This window comes from Ranitomeya imitator, chromosome 5 (assembly GCF_032444005.1).
Source record: "Ranitomeya imitator isolate aRanImi1 chromosome 5, aRanImi1.pri, whole genome shotgun sequence".
NCBI lineage: Eukaryota > Metazoa > Chordata > Amphibia > Anura > Dendrobatidae > Ranitomeya > Ranitomeya imitator.
The window spans coordinates 583,541,646-583,560,020 of record NC_091286.1 but is presented as its reverse complement, the minus strand read 5'-3'; the positions used below and the strand labels follow the sequence as shown (position 1 = coordinate 583,560,020).

The following is an 18,375-nucleotide window of genomic DNA, read 5'->3' as shown; positions in this document are numbered from 1 at the left end:
GGTCATTTGGCTAAAGTTGTGGTGGGTAGGGCTGGTTCAAGTAATTAGTGGGCCCAGGAAATCTGGACCACGTCACGGCAGTGGAGCAGGGAGAGGTAAGTATTTCAACTTTGCAAGTGCTGTGAACCTGAGCAAGCAGGGGGGGCCCACTCGTTGGCATTGGCACTGGCACAGGGCCCCTCAAAGTACAGCGGTGTGTTTGCACGGCGGGGGCGCCTCCCACCGGCAGAAACACTTTTGCGTACCATGAGAGGCCCTGTGCCAGTGACGTCGCCAACTAGTATTCCTCCCCCCACCTGATGAAGGAACCTGCACTTTCATCTGCACCTTCCTGTTTGTCCCCGTGTAAGGTGGTATGGTATGCGGGAAGGGGGACCTGACTTTCAGCAGGGTCACAATCTTGCAGTGTAGCGTGCATGGGAAATGTTGCGTTATGGGTCAATGTACCAGCAGACTCATCTATCACTGGCTGGGCAATGGGCAGGATGAGGAGGAAACACAGATATAGGCCCAAAGAATAAAGTGGGCTAAATGCAGTTCAAAATTGGTAACACAGGACTAATCAGGGGGCATTGCAGTGGAGGACAACTGGAATGAGAGGCTGACACAGAGAGTAGGCCCAAATCAGTAAGTAGTCGAAATGCAGTTCAAAATTGGCAACAGTAGTAAACAGGCGGCACAGCTTTGTTCAGTGGAGGAGAACAGCAAGGAGTGGCAGACACCGATAGTAGGCCCCAACCCAACTAGTAGGCCAAATGCAGTCTAACATTAACAACTACTTAACGAGCGCCTGAAAACGGAATTTCAGGACAGGAAACCAGGAGAACAGCAAGGAGCGGCAGACACCGATAGTAGGCCCCAAACCAACTAGTACGCCAAATGCAGTTGTTCCGTTTAACCACAATTTAATGAGAGCCTGAAGATAGAAGCTCAGGAAAGGCAACCTGGGGAACACCTTGGAGTGTAACACACCCTCTCTCTACACCCCATACCCAATTTGAAGGCCTAATGCAGCGTAGTTTCCAACAACTACTAAACGAGAGCATGATGATCGAAGCATTGGCGAGGAAACCTGGGGAACACCTTGGAGTGGAACACACCATCTCTCTACAGTGGAACACACCATCTCTCTACACCCCATACCCAATTTGTAGGCCTAATGCAGCGTAGTTTCCAACAACTACTAAACGAGAGCCGGAAGATCGAAGCAATGGAGAGGAAACCTGGGGAACACCTAGGAGTGTAACACACCATCTCTCTACACCCCATACCCAATTTGTAGGCCTAATGCAGCGTCGTTTCCAACAACTACTAAACGAGAGCCGGAAGATCGAAGCAATGGAGAGGAAACCTGGGGAACACCTTGGAGTGTAACACACCATCTCTCTACACCCCATACCCAATTTGTAGGCCTAATGCAGCGTAGTTTCCAACAACTACTAAACGAGAGCCGGAAGATCGAAGCAATGGAGAGGAAACCTGGGGAACACCTTGGAGTGTAACACACCATCTCTCTACACCCCATACCCAATTTGTAGGCCTAATGCAGCGTAGTTTCCAACAACTACTAAACGAGAGCCGGAAGATCGAAGCAATGGAGAGGAAACCTGGGGAACACCTTGGAGTGTAACACACCATCTCTCTACACCCCATACCCAATTTGTAGGCCTAATGCAGCGTAGTTTCCAACAACTACTAAACGAGAGCCGGAAGATCGAAGCAATGGAGAGGAAACCTGGGGAACACCTTGGAGTGTAACACACCATCTTTCTACACCCCATACCCAATTTGTAGGCCTAATGCAGCGTAGTTTCCAACAACTACTAAACGAGAGCCGGAAGATCGAAGCAATGGAGAGGAAACCTGGGGAACACCTTGGAGTGTAACACACCATCTCTCTACACCCCATACCCAATTTGTAGGCCTAATGCAGCGTAGTTTCCAACAACTACTAAACGAGAGCATGATGATCGAAGCATTGGCGAGGAAACCTGGGGAACACCTTGGAGTGGAACACACCATCTCTCTACAGTGGAACACACCATCTCTCTACACCCCATACCCAATTTGTAGGCCTAATGCAGCGTAGTTTCCAACAACTACTAAACGAGAGCCGGAAGATCGAAGCTCAGGAAAGGCAACCTGGAGAACACCTTGGAGTGGAACACACCATCTCTCTACACCCCATACCCAATTTGTAGGCCCAATGCAGCGTAGTTTCCAACAACTACTAAACGAGAGCCGGAAGATCGAAGCAATGGAGAGGAAACCTGGGGAACACCTTGGAGTGTAACACACCATCTCTCTACACCCCATACCCAATTTGTAGGCCTAATGCAGCGTAGTTTCCAACAACTACTAAACGAGAGCCGGAAGATCGAAGCTCAGGAAAGGCAACCTGGGGAACACCTTGGAGTGTAACAAACCCTCTCTCTACACCACGGAAGGGCTGATTCTTAGGAAGGAAGGCTGTCGGAAAGAAGCAGGGCGCGTCCGAGGGTGATTATATTCTTATTAGGTATATACTCACCCTCGGACGCGCCCTGCTTCTTTATTTGTAATGAATGTTTATTTGCAATGTGGTTTTGACTTACTCTATTTTTTTGGTAAATAATGATTTTATAATTTTCATTGTTTTGCATCTTCTTGGCAATAATATAAAGAAGACGCGACAGGACAACACTCGGTGGATGCCATATCTGTGTTTAAAATTGAAAAAACCTTTCAGTTAACTACTTGCAGGAGAAAGTTATTGTAGCTGGTGGCCATTTTTAGTACTGTACCAGATTTTTGTTGTATGTGTTTGTTTTTAATGTTAAAATGTCTGCATTTGATATCTCTCCAGTATTTTCTTTTTTATAAGCAAAATACTTATTTTTATATTTTCTGATGTTGGTTCCAGGGGTACACGGGCAGCAGTGGTGTGGTCAGTGGAGGCCTAGTGGAAGGAGTCACCGCAGACAGGCATCGAAGGCCTAAAATAATAACACATGGCTGTAGGCAATTTTAAATTGGTTACAGGGGTACACGGGCAGCAGTGGTGTGGTCAGTGGAGGCCTACTGGAAGGAGTGACCGCAGACAGGCATCGAAGGCCTAAAATAATAACACATGGCTGTAGGCAATTTTAAATTGGTTCCAGGGGTACACGGGCAGCAGTGGTGTGGTCAGTGGAGGCCTAGTGGAAGGAGTGACCGCAGACAGGCATCGAAGGCCTAAAATAATAACACATGGCTGTAGGCAATTTTAAATTGGTTCCAGGGGTACACGGGCAGCAGTGGTGTGGTCAGTGGAGGCCTAGTGGAAGGAGTGACCGCAGACAGGCATCGAAGGCCTAAAATAATAACACATGGCTGTAGGCAATTTTAAATTGGTTACAGGGGTACACGGGCAGCAGTGGTGTGGTCAGTGGAGGCCTAGTGGAAGGAGTGACCGCAGACAGGCATCGAAGGCCTAAAATAATAACACATGGCTGTAGGCAATTTTAAATTGGTTACAGGGGTACACGGGCAGCAGTGGTGTGGTCAGTGGAGGCCTAGTGGAAGGAGTGACCGCAGACAGGCATCGAAGGCCTAAAATAATAACACATGGCTGTAGGCAATTTTAAATTGGTTCCAGGGGTACACGGGCCGCAGTGGTGTGGTCAGTGGAGGCCTAGTGGAAGGAGTCACCGCAGACAGGCATCGAAGGCCTAAAATAATAACACATGGCTGTAGGCAATTTTAAATTGGTTACAGGGGTACACGGGCAGCAGTGGTGTGGTCAGTGGAGGCCTAGTGGAAGGAGTCACCGCAGACAGGCATCGAAGGCCTAAAATAATAACACATGGCTGTAGGCAATTTTAAATTGGTTCCAGGGGTACACGGGCAGCAGTGGTGTGGTCAGTGGAGGCCTAGTGGAAGGAGTGACCGCAGACAGGCATCGAAGGCCTAAAATAATAACACATGGCTGTAGGCAATTTTAAATTGGTTCCAGGGGTACACGGGCAGCAGTGGTGTGGTCAGTGGAGGCCTAGTGGAAGGAGTGACCGCAGACAGGCATCGAAGGCCTAAAATAATAACACATGGCTGTAGGCAATTTTAAATTGGTTACAGGGGTACACGGGCAGCAGTGGTGTGGTCAGTGGAGGCCTAGTGGAAGGAGTGACCGCAGACAGGCATCGAAGGCCTAAAATGATAACACATGGCTGTAGGCAATTTTAAATTGGTTCCAGGGGTACACGGGCAGCAGTGGTGTGGTCAGTGGAGGCCTAGTGGAAGGAGTCACCGCAGACAGGCATCGAAGGCCTAAAATAATAACACATGGCTGTAGGCAATTTTAAATTGGTTCCAGGGGTACACGGGCAGCAGTGGTGTGGTCAGTGGAGGCCTAGTGGAAGGAGTGACCGCAGACAGGCATCGAAGGCCTAAAATAATAACACATGGCTGTAGGCAATTTTAAATTGGTTCCAGGGGTACACGGGCAGCAGTGGTGTGGTCAGTGGAGGCCTAGTGGAAGGAGTGACCGCAGACAGGCATCGAAGGCCTAAAATAATAACACATGGCTGTAGGCAATTTTAAATTGGTTCCAGGGGTACACGGGCAGCAGTGGTGTGGTCAGTGGAGGCCTAGTGGAAGGAGTGACCGCAGACAGGCATCGAAGGCCTAAAATAATAACACATGGCTGTAGGCAATTTTAAATTGGTTCCAGGGGTACACGGGCAGCAGTGGTGTGGTCAGTGGAGGCCTACTGGAAGGAGTGACCGCAGACAGGCATCGAAGGCCTAAAATAATAACACATGGCTGTAGGCAATTTTAAATTGGTTCCAGGGGTACACGGGCAGCAGTGGTGTGGTCAGTGGAGGCCTAGTGGAAGGAGTGACCGCAGACAGGCATCGAAGGCCTAAAATAATAACACATGGCTGTAGGCAATTTTAAATTGGTTCCAGGGGTACACGGGCAGCAGTGGTGTGGTCAGTGGAGGCCTAGTGGAAGGAGTGACCGCAGACAGGCATCGAAGGCCTAAAATAATAACACATGGCTGTAGGCAATTTTAAATTGGTTCCAGGGGTACACGGGCAGCAGTGGTGTGGTCAGTGGAGGCCTAGTGGAAGGAGTGACCACAGACAGGCATCGAAGGCCTAACATAACAAAAATGTCAATACAATGGTATTGTCAGTGGCAGGCATTGAAGGATGTCAGCGCATAGACTAAACATTGGTGGAGCTGTGAGATAATTTTGCAAGTGGTAGAGCACTGTTTGAGCTGGGGGGGGGAACTGTCTTGTGGCCGGCAGTACAGGCCCAGGGCCCCTCATATTACAACGGTGTGTCTGACATTGGGTGCGCACCACCACCGCCAGAGACACTTTATTGTACTAGGAGGGACCCAGTGGCAGTGCCGTCGACCAAAAGCGGGCTCACCCACCTCTTCAGACAAACTGCACTCTCACGGGTGCTGTCGCCAAGTGTCGATACCACGGCCCCGTGTGGGGAGTTTGGCCATTTAGTGAGGTGTAAACATGTCGTATGCTGGACAATCAGGTGCAGAAAATTACGAGATTGGAAAAGGCATTCAGAATAGTCCACAGGCAAGACCTTTTCATAGGAAAGCTAGGTGTCAGCCGGGCAAGGTGGGGCAAAAGATTTCGAAATCCAGTTGTGGTTCATTTTAATGAAGGTTAGATCATCTACATTTTGGGTAGCCAGACGAGTCCTTTTTTCTGTTAGTATTGAACCTGCAGCACTGAATACTCTTTCTGATAGGACACTAGCTACCGGGCAAGCAAGCTCCTGCAATGCATATTCTGCCAATTCTGGCCAGGTGTCTAATTTTGATGCCCAGTAATCAAATGGGAATGACGGTTGAGGGAGAACATCGATAAGGGATGAAAAATAGTTTGTAACCATACTGGACAAATGTTGTCTCCTGTCACTTTGAATTGATGCTGCAGTACCTGTCCTGTCTGCGGTCATAGCAAAATCACTCCACAACCTGGTCAGAAAACCCCTCTGGCCAACGCCACTTCTGATTTCTGCCCCTCTAACTCCTCTGGTCTGCTGGCCCCTGCAGCTCGTGTGAGAACGATCACGGGCGCTGTGTGCAGGGAATGCCAGAAGCAAACGGTCAACAAGAGTTGATTGTTTGGTTGCTAATATTAGTTCCAAGTTCTCATGTGGCATTATATTTTGCAATTTGCCTTTATAGCGAGGATCAAGGAGGCAGGCCAACCAGTAATCGTCATCATTCATCATTTTAGTTATGCGTGTGTCCCTTTTGAGGATACGTAAGGCATAATCCGCCATGTGGGCCAAAGTTCCAGTTCTCAAATCTGCGGTTGTGCTTGTTTGAGGGGCAGTTTCAGGCAAATCCACGTCACTTGTGTCCCTCAAAAAACCAGAACCTGGCCTTGCCGCGCCACCAATTTCCAGTGGCCCCGGAAAAGCTTCCTCATTAAAAATATAATCATCCCCATCATCCTCCTCGTCCTCCTCCTCCTCTTCGCCCGCTACCTCGTCCTGTACACTGCCCTGGCCAGACAATGGCTGACTGTCATCAAGGCTTTCCTCTTCCTCAGCTGCAGACGCCTGATCCTTTATGTGCGTCAAACTTTGCATCAGCAGACGCATTAGGGGGATGCTCATGCTTATTATGGCGTTGTCTGCACTAACCAGCCGTGTGCATTCCTCAAAACACTGAAGGACTTGGCACATGTCTTGAATCTTCGACCACTGCACACCTGACAACTCCATGTCTGCCATCCTACTGCCTGCCCGTGTATGTGTATCCTCCCACAAAAACATAACAGCCCGCCTCTGTTCACACAGTCTCTGAAGCATGTGCAGTGTTGAGTTCCACCTTGTTGCAACGTCTATGATTAGGCGATGCTGGGGAAGGTTCAAAGAACGCTGATAGGTCTGCATACGGCTGGAGTGTACGGGCGAACGGCGGATATGTGAGCAAAGTCCACGCACTTTGAGGAGCAGGTCGGATAACCCCGGATAACTTTTCAGGAAGCACTGCACCACCAGGTTTAAGGTGTGAGCCAGGCAAGGAATGTGTTTCAGTTGGGAAAGGGAGATGGCAGCCATGAAATTCCTTCCGTTATCACTCACTACCTTGCCTGCCTCAAGATCTACAGTGCCCAGCCACGACTGCGTTTCTTTCTGCAAGAACTCGGACAGAACTTCCGCGGTGTGTCTGTTGTCGCCCAAACACTTCATAGCCAATACAGCCTGCTGACGTTTGCCAGTAGCTGCCCCATAATGGGAGACCTGGTGTGCAACAGTGGCAGCTGCGGATGGAGTGGTTGTGCGACTGCGGTCTGTGGACGAGCTCTCGCTTCTGCAGGAGGACGAAGAGGAGGAGGAGGGGGTGCGAACGGCTACAGCCAATTATTTCCTAGACCGTGGGCTAGGCAGAACTGTCCCAAACTTGCTGTCCCCTGTGGACCCTGCATCCACCACATTTACCCAGTGTGCCGTGATGGACACGTAACGTCCCTGGCCATGCCTACTGGTCCATGCATCTGTTGTCAGGTGCACCTTTGTGCTCACAGATTGCCTGAGTGCATGGACGATGCGCTCTTTAACATGCTGGTGGAGGGCTGGGATGGCTTTTCTGGAAAAAAAGTGTCGACTGGGTAGCTCGTAGCGTGGTACAGCGTAGTCCATCAGGGCTTTGAAAGCTTCGCTTTCAACTAACCGGTAGGGCATCATCTCTAACGAGATTAGTCTAGCTATGTGTGCGTTCAAACCCTGTGTACGCGGATGCGAGGCTAAGTACTTCCTTTTTCTAACCATAGTCTCATGTAGGGTGAGCTGGACTGGAGAGCTGGAGATCGTGGAACTAGCGGGGGTGCCGGTGGACATGGCAGACTGAGAGACGGTGGGAGATGGTATTGTTGCCACCGGTGCCCGAGATGCAGTGTTTCCTACTACGAAACTGGTGATTCCCTGACCCTGACTGCTTTGGCCTGGCAAAGAAACCTGCACAGATACTGCAGGTGGTGCGGAAAATGGTGGCCCTACACTGCCGGAAGGGATGTTGCGTTGCTGACTAGCTTCATTGGCCGAGGGTGCTACAACCTTAAGGGACGTTTGGTAGTTAGTCCAGGCTTGCAAATGCATGGTGGTTAAATGTCTATGCATGCAACTTGTATTGAGACTTTTCAGATTCTGTCCTCTGCTTAAGGTAGTTGAACATTTTTGACAGATGACTTTGCGCTGATCAATTGGATGTTGTTTAAAAAAATGCCAGACTGCACTCTTTCTAGCATCGGATACCTTTTCAGGCATTGCAGACTGAGCTTTAACCGGATGGCCACGCTGTCCTCCAACAGGTTTTGGCTTTGCCACGCGTTTTGGGCAAGATACGGGCCCGGCAGATGGAACCTGTTGCGATGTCGATGCCTGCTGCGGCCCCTCCTCCTCCGCTTCAGAACTGCTGCCGCCTGCACCCTGTTCCCCCAATGGCTGCCAATCGGGGTCAAGAACTGGGTCATCTATTACCTCTTCTTGTAGCTCGTGTACAACTTCGTCTGTGTCACCGTGTCGGTCGGTGGTATAGCGTTCGTGATGGGGCAACATAGTCTCATCAGGGTCTGATTCTTGATCAGCACCCTGCGAGGGCAATGTTGTGGTCTGAGTCAAAGGACCAGCATAGTAGTCTGGCTGTGACTGTGCATCAGTGCACTCCATGTCAGATTCAACTTGTAATGGGCATGGACTGTTAACTGCTTCACTTTCTAAGCCAGGGACGGTATGTGTAAAGAGCTCCATGGAGTAACCCGTTGTGTCGCCTGCTGCATTCTTCTCTGTTGTTGTTTTTGCTGAAGAGGACAAGGAAGCGACTTGTCCCTGACCGTGAACATCCACTAACGACGCGCTGCTTTGACATTTACCAGTTTCACGAGAGGAGGCAAAAGAGCTAGAGGCTGAGTCAGCAAGATAAGCCAAAACTTGCTCTTGCTGCTCCGGCTTTAAAAGCGGTTTTCCTACTCCCAGAAAAGGGAGCGTTCGAGGCCTTGTGTAGCCAGACGACGAACCTGGCTCCACAGCTCCAGACTTAGGTGCAATATTTTTTTTCCCACGACCAGCTGATGCTCCACCACTACCACTACCCTCATTACCAGCTGACAATGAACGCCCCCGGCCACGACCTCTTCCACCATACTTCCTCATTGTTTTAAAAACGTAAACAAACTAACGGTATTTGTTGCTGTCACACAAATTACACGGTGAGCTATAACTTCAGTATGATTTAGCTACCCCTTTACAGGTGAGTGAGACCACAACGAAAATCAGGCACAATGTTACACACTCTGTTGTTGGTGGCAACAAATGAGAGAGATGCCACACACGCAGGACTGTCACTGAAGCACAAATGTAAATATTAATCTCCCACTGATTTGATTTTTTTTTTTTTTTAAGGGAGACTTTAGGAAAAAAAAATAATAGAATAAAATGATTTTTTCAGGAAGAATTTAGAAACCAAATAAAATAAAATGATTTTTTCAGGGAGAATTTAGAAAACAAATAAAACAAAAAAAGGCTTTCTATGGCCCACTGAGTGAGAGATGACGCACACAGGAGTCAGGAGTGGCACACAAGCCCAGAGGCCAATATTTATCTCCCACTGATTGATGTAGTGATTTTTTCAGGTAGATTCTGGAACCCAAATCAAGCTAAAAAAAATAATAGGCTTTCTATGGCCCACAATTGGAGAGAGAGAGAGAGATGGCACACCCAGGAGTCAAGACTGGCACACAAGCAGAAAGGGCAATATTAATCTCCCACTGATTTGTTTTTTTTTTGTTTTTTTTTAGGGAGACTTTAGGAAAAAAAAAATAGAATAAAATGATTTTTTGAGGAAGAATTTAGAAACCAAATAAAATAAAATGATTTTTTCAGGGAGAATTTAGAAAACAAATAAAACAAAAAAAGGCTTTCTATGGCCCACTGAGTGAGAGATGACGCACACAGGAGTCAGGAGTGGCACACAAGCCCAGAGGCCAATATTTATCTCCCACTGATTGATGTAGTGATTTTTTCAGGTAGATTTTGGAACCCAAATCAAGCTAAAAAAAATAATAGGCTTTCTATGGCCCACAATTGGAGAGAGAGAGAGAGATGGCACACCCAGGAGTCAAGACTGGCACACAAGCAGAAAGGGCAATATTAATCTCCCACTGATTTGTTTTTTTTTTTTTGTTTTTTTCAGGGAGACTTTAGGAAAAAAAAAATAGAATAAAATGATTTTTTGAGGAAGAATTTAGAAACCAAATAAAATAAAATGATTTTTTCAGGGAGAATTTAGAAAACAAATAAAACAAAAAAAGGCTTTCTATGGCCCACTGAGTGAGAGATGACGCACACAGGAGTCAGGAGTGGCACACAAGCCCAGAGGCCAATATTTATCTCCCACTGATTGATGTAGTGATTTTTTCAGGTAGATTCTGGAACCCAAATCAAGCTAAAAAAAATAATAGGCTTTCTATGGCCCACAATTGGAGAGAGAGAGAGAGATGGCACACCCAGGAGTCAAGACTGGCACACAAGCAGAAAGGGCAATATTAATCTCCCACTGATTTGTTTTTTTTTTGTTTTTTTTTAGGGAGACTTTAGGAAAAAAAAAATAGAATAAAATGATTTTTTGAGGAAGAATTTAGAAACCAAATAAAATAAAATGATTTTTTCAGGGAGAATTTAGAAAACAAATAAAACAAAAAAAGGCTTTCTATGGCCCACTGAGTGAGAGATGACGCACACAGGAGTCAGGAGTGGCACACAAGCCCAGAGGCCAATATTTATCTCCCACTGATTGATGTAGTGATTTTTTCAGGTAGATTTTGGAACCCAAATCAAGCTAAAAAAAATAATAGGCTTTCTATGGCCCACAATTGGAGAGAGAGAGAGAGATGGCACACCCAGGAGTCAAGACTGGCACACAAGCAGAAAGGGCAATATTAATCTCCCACTGATTTGTTTTTTTTTTTTTTTTTTTCAGGGAGACTTTAGGAAAAAAAAAAATAGAATAAAATGATTTTTTGAGGAAGAATTTAGAAACCAAATAAAATAAAATGATTTTTTCAGGGAGAATTTAGAAAACAAATAAAACAAAAAAAGGCTTTCTATGGCCCACTGAGTGAGAGATGACGCACACAGGAGTCAGGAGTGGCACACAAGCCCAGAGGCCAATATTTATCTCCCACTGATTGATGTAGTGATTTTTTCAGGTAGATTTTGGAACCCAAATCAAGCTAAAAAAAATAATAGGCTTTCTATGGCCCACAATTGGAGAGAGAGAGAGAGATGGCACACCCAGGAGTCAAGACTGGCACACAAGCAGAAAGGGCAATATTAATCTCCCACTGATTTGGTTTTTTTTTTTTTTTTTCAGGGAGACTTTAGGAAAAAAAAAATAGAATAAAATGATTTTTTCAGGAAGAATTTAGAAACCAAAGAAAATAAAATGATTTTTTCAGGGAGAATTTAGAAAACAAATAAAACAAAAAAAGGCTTTCTATGGCCCACTGAGTGAGAGATGACGCACACAGGAGTCAGGAGTGGCACACAAGCCCAGAGGCCAATATTTATCTCCCACTTTTTTTTTTTTGTTCCAGGGAAAATTTATAAACCCAATAAAAAAAATAATAAATAGGCTTTCTATGGCCCACTATCTGAGAGACAGAGAGAGATGGCACGCTTAGGACTGGCACACAAGCCCAAAGGCCAATATTAATCTCCCTTTTTTTTTAAGGGAGAATTTATAAAACCAAAAAAAAAAAAATAAATAGGCTTTCTATGGCCCACAATTGGAGAGAGAGAGAGAGATGGCACACCCAGGAGTCAAGACTGGCACACAAGCAGAAAGGGCAATATTAATCTCCCACTGATTTGGTTTTTTTTTTTTTTTTTCAGGGAGACTTTAGGAAAAAAAAATAGAATAAAATGATTTTTTCAGGAAGAATTTAGAAACCAAAGAAAATAAAATGATTTTTTCAGGGAGAATTTAGAAAACAAATAAAACAAAAAAAGGCTTTCTATGGCCCACTGAGTGAGAGATGACGCACACAGGAGTCAGGAGTGGCACACAAGCCCAGAGGCCAATATTTATCTCCCACTTTTTTTTTTTTGTTCCAGGGAAAATTTATAAACCCAATAAAAAAAATAATAAATAGGCTTTCTATGGCCCACTATCTGAGAGACAGAGAGAGATGGCACGCTTAGGACTGGCACACAAGCCCAAAGGCCAATATTAATCTCCCTTTTTTTTTAAGGGAGAATTTATAAAACCAAAAAAAAAAAAATAAATAGGCTTTCTATGGCCCACTATTTGTGAGAGAGATGGCACGCTCAGGACTGGCACACAAGCCCAGAGGCCAATATTAATCTCCCACTTTTTTTTTTTTTTCCAGGGAAAATTTATAAACCCATTAAAAAAAAAAATAAATAAATAGGCTTTCTATGGCCCACTATCTGAGAGAGAGAGATGGCACGCTTAGGACTGGCACACAAGCCCAAAGGCCAATATTAATCTCCCTTTTTTTTTAAGGGAGAATTTATAAAACCAAAAAAAAATAAATAAATAGGCTTTCTATGGCCCACTATTTGTGAGAGAGATGGCACGCTCAGGACTGGCACACAAGCCCAAAGGCCAATATTAATCTCCCACTGATTGATTTATTGATTTTTTCAGGTAGATTTTAGAACCAAAATCAAGCAAAAAAATAAATAGGCTTTCTATGGCCCACTGAGTGAGTGATGATGCACACAGGAGTCAAGAGTGGCACACAAGCCCTGAGGCCAATATTTTTCTCCCACTGATTGATGTAGTGATTTTTTCAGGTAGATTTTATAACCCAAATCAAGCAAAAAAATAAATAGGCTTTCTATGGCCCACTGAGTGAGAGATGACACAGACAGGGATGGCACTCTAGCAGAAATGTCAATCTTAATCTCCCACAAAAAAAAAAAAAAAACAGGGAGTGTCCTTCAATTACTATCTCCCTGCAGTAATCTCAGCCAGGTATGGCAGGCAGCAATAAGGAGTGGACTGATGCACAAATTAAATAAAAAGTGTGTACAAACCAAAAAGATAGCTGTGCAGAAAGGAAGGAACAAGAGGATTTGTGCTTTGAAAAAAGCAGTTGGTTTGCACAGCGGCGTACACACAGCAATGCAGCTATCAGGGAGCCTTCTAGGGCAGCCCAATGAGCTACAGCGCTGAGGGGAAAAAAAAAAAATGTAGCTTCCACTGTCCCTGCACACCGAAGGTGGTGTTGGGCAGTGGAAATCGCTACAGCACAAGCGGTTTGGTGGTTAATGGACCCTGCCTAACGCTATCCCTGCTTCTGACGAAGCGGCAGCAACCTCTCCCTAAGCTCAGATCAGCAGCAGTAACATGGCGGTCGGCGGGAACGCCCCTTTATAGCCCCTGTGACGCCGCAGACAGCAAGCCAATCACTGCAATGCCCTTCTCTAAGATGGTGGGGACCAGAACCTATGTCATCACGCTGCCCACACTCTGCGTTTACCTTCATTGGCTGAGAAATGGCGCTTTTCACGTCATTGAAACGCGACTTTGGCGCGAAAGTCGCGTACCGCATGGCCGACCCCGCACAGGGGTCGGATCGGGTTTCATGAAACCCGACTTTGCCAAAAGTCGGCGACTTTTGAAAATGAACGACCCGTTTCGCTCAACGCTACCCAGGAGGAACATTTTCTCCCGATAGCCATATTTTCAGTAAGGCACTGGACATCAACGTAACTCTATTAACCTGCAAATTTAGGGCCACCATCAGGGTATTACTGCCCTTACTGGCATATGGGGTCCGGTGAGCAGAGGGGGCCTGGACTGGGCAGCTTCTGCTCCATGGGCCCCAGGGGCAGGAGGATCTTTCCGGTGCACTAACTGAACGTGCGTCCTCGATTAAAATCTGCCAACCAATCACAGGCTGGCAAGTGACGTCAGCGCACACGTCACCAGTGTATGACATCACGGTCATACACCAGCGAGTCCGTGCTTCAAATGAATGGAGGAGACAACAATGCTGGACCACAGCCAGGTAAGGAGAAAGTGTATTTTATTGAAAGCAGAAAGCTACAAAATGTTTGGACACCAGGATGGAGAAACATTATGCAGGATCATTGGGCACGATAGAGACAGATGAGGCAGCAACATGGGGCACGATAGAGACAAATGGGGCAGGATGGAGACACATGGTGCAGGATCATGGGGCAGGAATATGGGACAGGACGGACAGATGGGGCAGGATGCAGACACATGCTGCAGGATCATGGGGCAGGATGGAGGCAGATGGGGTAGGGACATGGGGCAGGATGAAGACATGCTGCAGGATCATGGGAAAGGAATATGGGGCAGGATGGACAGATGGGGCAGGATGAAAACACATGGTGAGGCAGATGGGACAGGATCATGGGGCAGGATGAAGACACATGGTGCAGGATCATGGGGCAGGATTGAGACACATAGTGCAGGATTATGGGGCAGAAACATGGTACAGGATCATGGGACAGGATGGAGACAGATGGGGCAGGGACATAGGGCAGGATGGAGACACATGGTGTATGATCATGGGGCAGGAATATGGGGCAGAACGGAGACACATGGTTTAGGATCATGGGGCAGGATGAGAAAGATGGGACAGGAACATGGGGCAGGATGGAGATAGATGGGGCAGGATGGAGACACATGGTGCAGGATCATGGGGCAGGAATATGGGACAGGACGGACAGATGGGGCAGGATGCAGACACATGCTGCAGGATCATGGGGCAGGATGGAGGCAGATGGGGTAGGGACATGGGGCAGGATGGAGACATGCTGCAGGATCATGGGGCAGGAATATGGGGCAGGATGGACAGATGGGGCAGGATGAAGACACATGGTGCAGGATGGAGGCAGATGGGGCAGGAACATGGGGTAGGATGAAGACACATGGTGCAGGATCATGGGTCTGGAACGTGGGGCAGGATTGAGACACATAGTGCAGGATCATGGGGCAGGAACATGGTACAGGATCATGGGGCAGGATGGAGACAGATGGGGCAGGGACATAGGGCAGGATGGAGACACATGGTGTATGATCATGGGGCAGGAATATGGGGCAGAATGGAGACACATGGTATAGGATCATGGGGCAGGATGAGAAAGTTGGGGCAGGTACATGGGGCAGGATGGAGACAGATAGGACAGGATAGAGATACATGGTGCAGGATCATGGGGCAGGATGTAGTCACATGGTGCAGGATCATGGGGCAAGATGGAGACAGATGGGGCAGGAACATGAGGAGGATGGATACACATGGTGCAGGATCATGGTGCAGGAACATGGGGCAGGATGTAGACACGTGGTGCAGGATCATGAGACAAGATGGAGACAGATGGGGCAGGAACATGGGGCAGGATGGAGATACATGGTGACGGATCATGGGGCAGGATGGAGACAGGTGGAGAAGGATCATGGGGCAGGATGGAGACCTATGGGGCAGGATGGAGATGGTGGAGACACATGGGGCAGGATCATGGGACATATGAGGCAGGATCATGGGAAAGATGATGAACAATCATGGAACAGATGGGGCAGGACCTTGAGACCGATGGATAAGGATCATGGGACAGATGGGGTAGGATCATAGGACAGTTGATGCAGGATCATGGGCCAGATGAGGCAGGATCATGGGACAGATGAGTCAGGATCATGGGACAGATAGGCCAGGATCATGGGACAGATAGGCCAGGATCATGGGACAGATGGGGCAGGTTCATGAGACAGATGGGGCAGGATCATGTGACAGAAGGGGCCAGATCATGTGACACATGGGGACAGATGGAGATCATATGGGGCAGGATGGGAGATCAAATGGGACAGGATGGGACATGATATGGGGGCAGAATGGAGACTCATGAGGGCAGAATGGGAGAACACATGGCTGGAGCCACAAATGAAACACAAGGGGGCTAGGATGGGTAATATTATTACAGTAGGGGCTAATTAAGGGATAATATTACTGCAGTGATGTATTTTATTTTTGAGGATATTATTTTCAATGGTCGAGGTGCTGGTACTGGGCTAGCACTGCATATAACCAGGCAAGCTGTACACCTTAGTCAGTCAGCTGTGGGAAGCTGGCCAGACTGGATGGGTTTTGGATCTGAAGAGAAATACTGGCCAGAATCCCTCTCTGAGAAGAGTCTGCACAGGCTGTGCACAGAGAACCGCAAATACAAGTGCTTCTCACTAAATTAGAATATCATCAAAAATTAAATTTATTTTAGTTCTTCAATACAAAAAGTTAAAATTATGTATTATATAGAGTCATTACAAACAGAGTGATCTATTTCAAGTGTTTATTTATGTTTATGTTGATGATTATGGCTTACAGCCAATGAAAACCCAAAAGTCATTATCTCAGCAAATTAGAACAATTAACAAAAACCACCTGCAAAGGCTTCCTAAGCATTTAAAAAGGTCCCTTAGTGTTTTTCAGCAGGCTGAAACTAAATTAACCTTTTGATGATATTCCAATTTAGTGAGAAGCTCCTGAATCAGTGGTTGCTATGGACAACAACTGTTTTGCTTGCCAGGGCCTGTTCTGTTTAGTTAGTGCCTGGCCAAAGCTAGGGATTTAAGTTTATGAGTTTGTTTTGATGCTGTGCAACCTGTGGAAAGCAATAAAAACTGCACGTATTTAGACCAAAACTGCATTGCATGTGTGATCACTACCTAATAATGTCTACCAGAGCGAATGAATCCATACTGTGGGAATATAGTCATTTCTAGGTGGCACTTAGAGAACTTCTCTGATCACAAGGCCTTATATGCACACAACATAATGTGCACAGATCTGTACTTAGGATATTCAGAGTGCCTTAAGATCCATATGGTGCCATACACTATATTTTCTCCAGGAGACACATGGGGGCAGTCGAGTCCTATACAATTTTATGGATGAAACGAATTGATTAGTGCCTCACTCGTACCTTTTTCAATAGTTTTTAGTTCACGTCCTTCCCACGACAGTAAGTTCTTTTTAAGGAGTACGTCCAAAGGAGCGACCCAACCTGCTGCCTCTCCCACCGCAGAATGACAAGATCTCTTGCCTTTTAGTTGATCAAGTTGGAAGCTACTCGAATTTTTCACCACAGCGACGGCATAGTGCAGAGTCACAGGAGCTGAAATACATAATTATGTGGAAGACTGTAATAACATTTAATACTTTTTTTGGTAAAATGTGACAAAGCCACTGGTAGGTATGTAGATGGAACTTTAAAGTAATGAAAAAATTGGGGTTTTATGAAAATGTGTTAAAATGGATTGGACTGGGGTCTAAGGGGTAACGTTTCTCCTTAGACCCCAGTCCAGAGCCTCTCACCCAGTTCTCATGCTTCGCACTGACGAGGGTCAACAGCTCGAAACACCGTGTCTGCGAATTGAGATACTGATTTGGCTTTTATCCTAAGTCATATTGCACGACTCGTTAAAGGGTTGATTGTGACTTGTAGGATCGCTACTTCCAACAGGTGGTGCTATAGAGTTTAAGTCCTCTTTTTCTCAGAAGAGGCAATTTGCATATTAAAATGGATTGTTAAGTGGTTAGCACAATTACCTTGCTATTTGCTCTAATTGAAAAACAACTCCATAAAGCTGCCTGTTATCACCATTGCTGTGTGCTACTGCCAAAGAACCATTCATTGTGAGATCGTTATGCAGTGCCCAGGGGGAACTAGATGTTATAGGTGCTCCCCATCTCACAATTCATTGTGATGCTATCGGGGACTTAAAACGTATTGGGGAGTGGGAGAGGAAGAGATAAGGAGCATAGGACCCTTTATAATGGACTGAAAGGTGGGAAAAGACTTGTAATGAATTGGGAGGTGGCGGAGGATGTTCAGTACCTGATAGCATCTTCTCCCACCCCCAAATTCATTTTGATGTGATCAAGGACTTATAGTGAATGATGGGGATACAGGACAGGGACTAAGTCTATGTGCACATGTTCAGGATTTGCAGGAGAAAATTCTGCTATATATCCTAAAATGTTGGCAGGAAGAAAGTTGCGTAAAATACTTTTTTCCAACATTTTGGCCATGCTTTTTTTACGTATTTTCCCCATTAGTACGGGACAAATACGCTGCAAGAATTGACATTATGCAGATTTTAATCTGCTGCAAATCTGCAAGGAAAAAATAAGCAACGTGTGCATGAGACTTCAGGGATCTCATTCACTTCGCTTGTACTGTAAAACCTTCATATATTCTCCGTGTGCACAGAGCCTTACAGTTAATTGGGGAGAGTCACAGACTGAATAGTTTATATTATTGGGAGGCAGAGATTATAGTTAATGGGGGGCACCGTGCTGCTTATCACGTTATA

General features: G+C 46.3%; 1 protein-coding gene across 1 annotated transcript in view; it reads right to left on the bottom strand.

Annotated features, from left to right (window-relative positions):
* The window catches only part of LOC138638528 (saxiphilin-like), a 194,266-nt gene that overhangs the window by 108,457 nt on the left and 67,434 nt on the right, over nt 1–18,375 (bottom strand). The window contains exon 7 of the mRNA XM_069727906.1: nt 16,983–17,174. Within this exon, the coding sequence (XP_069584007.1) occupies nt 16,983–17,174 (192 nt within the window). The remainder of the gene's footprint in view (nt 1–16,982; nt 17,175–18,375) is intronic.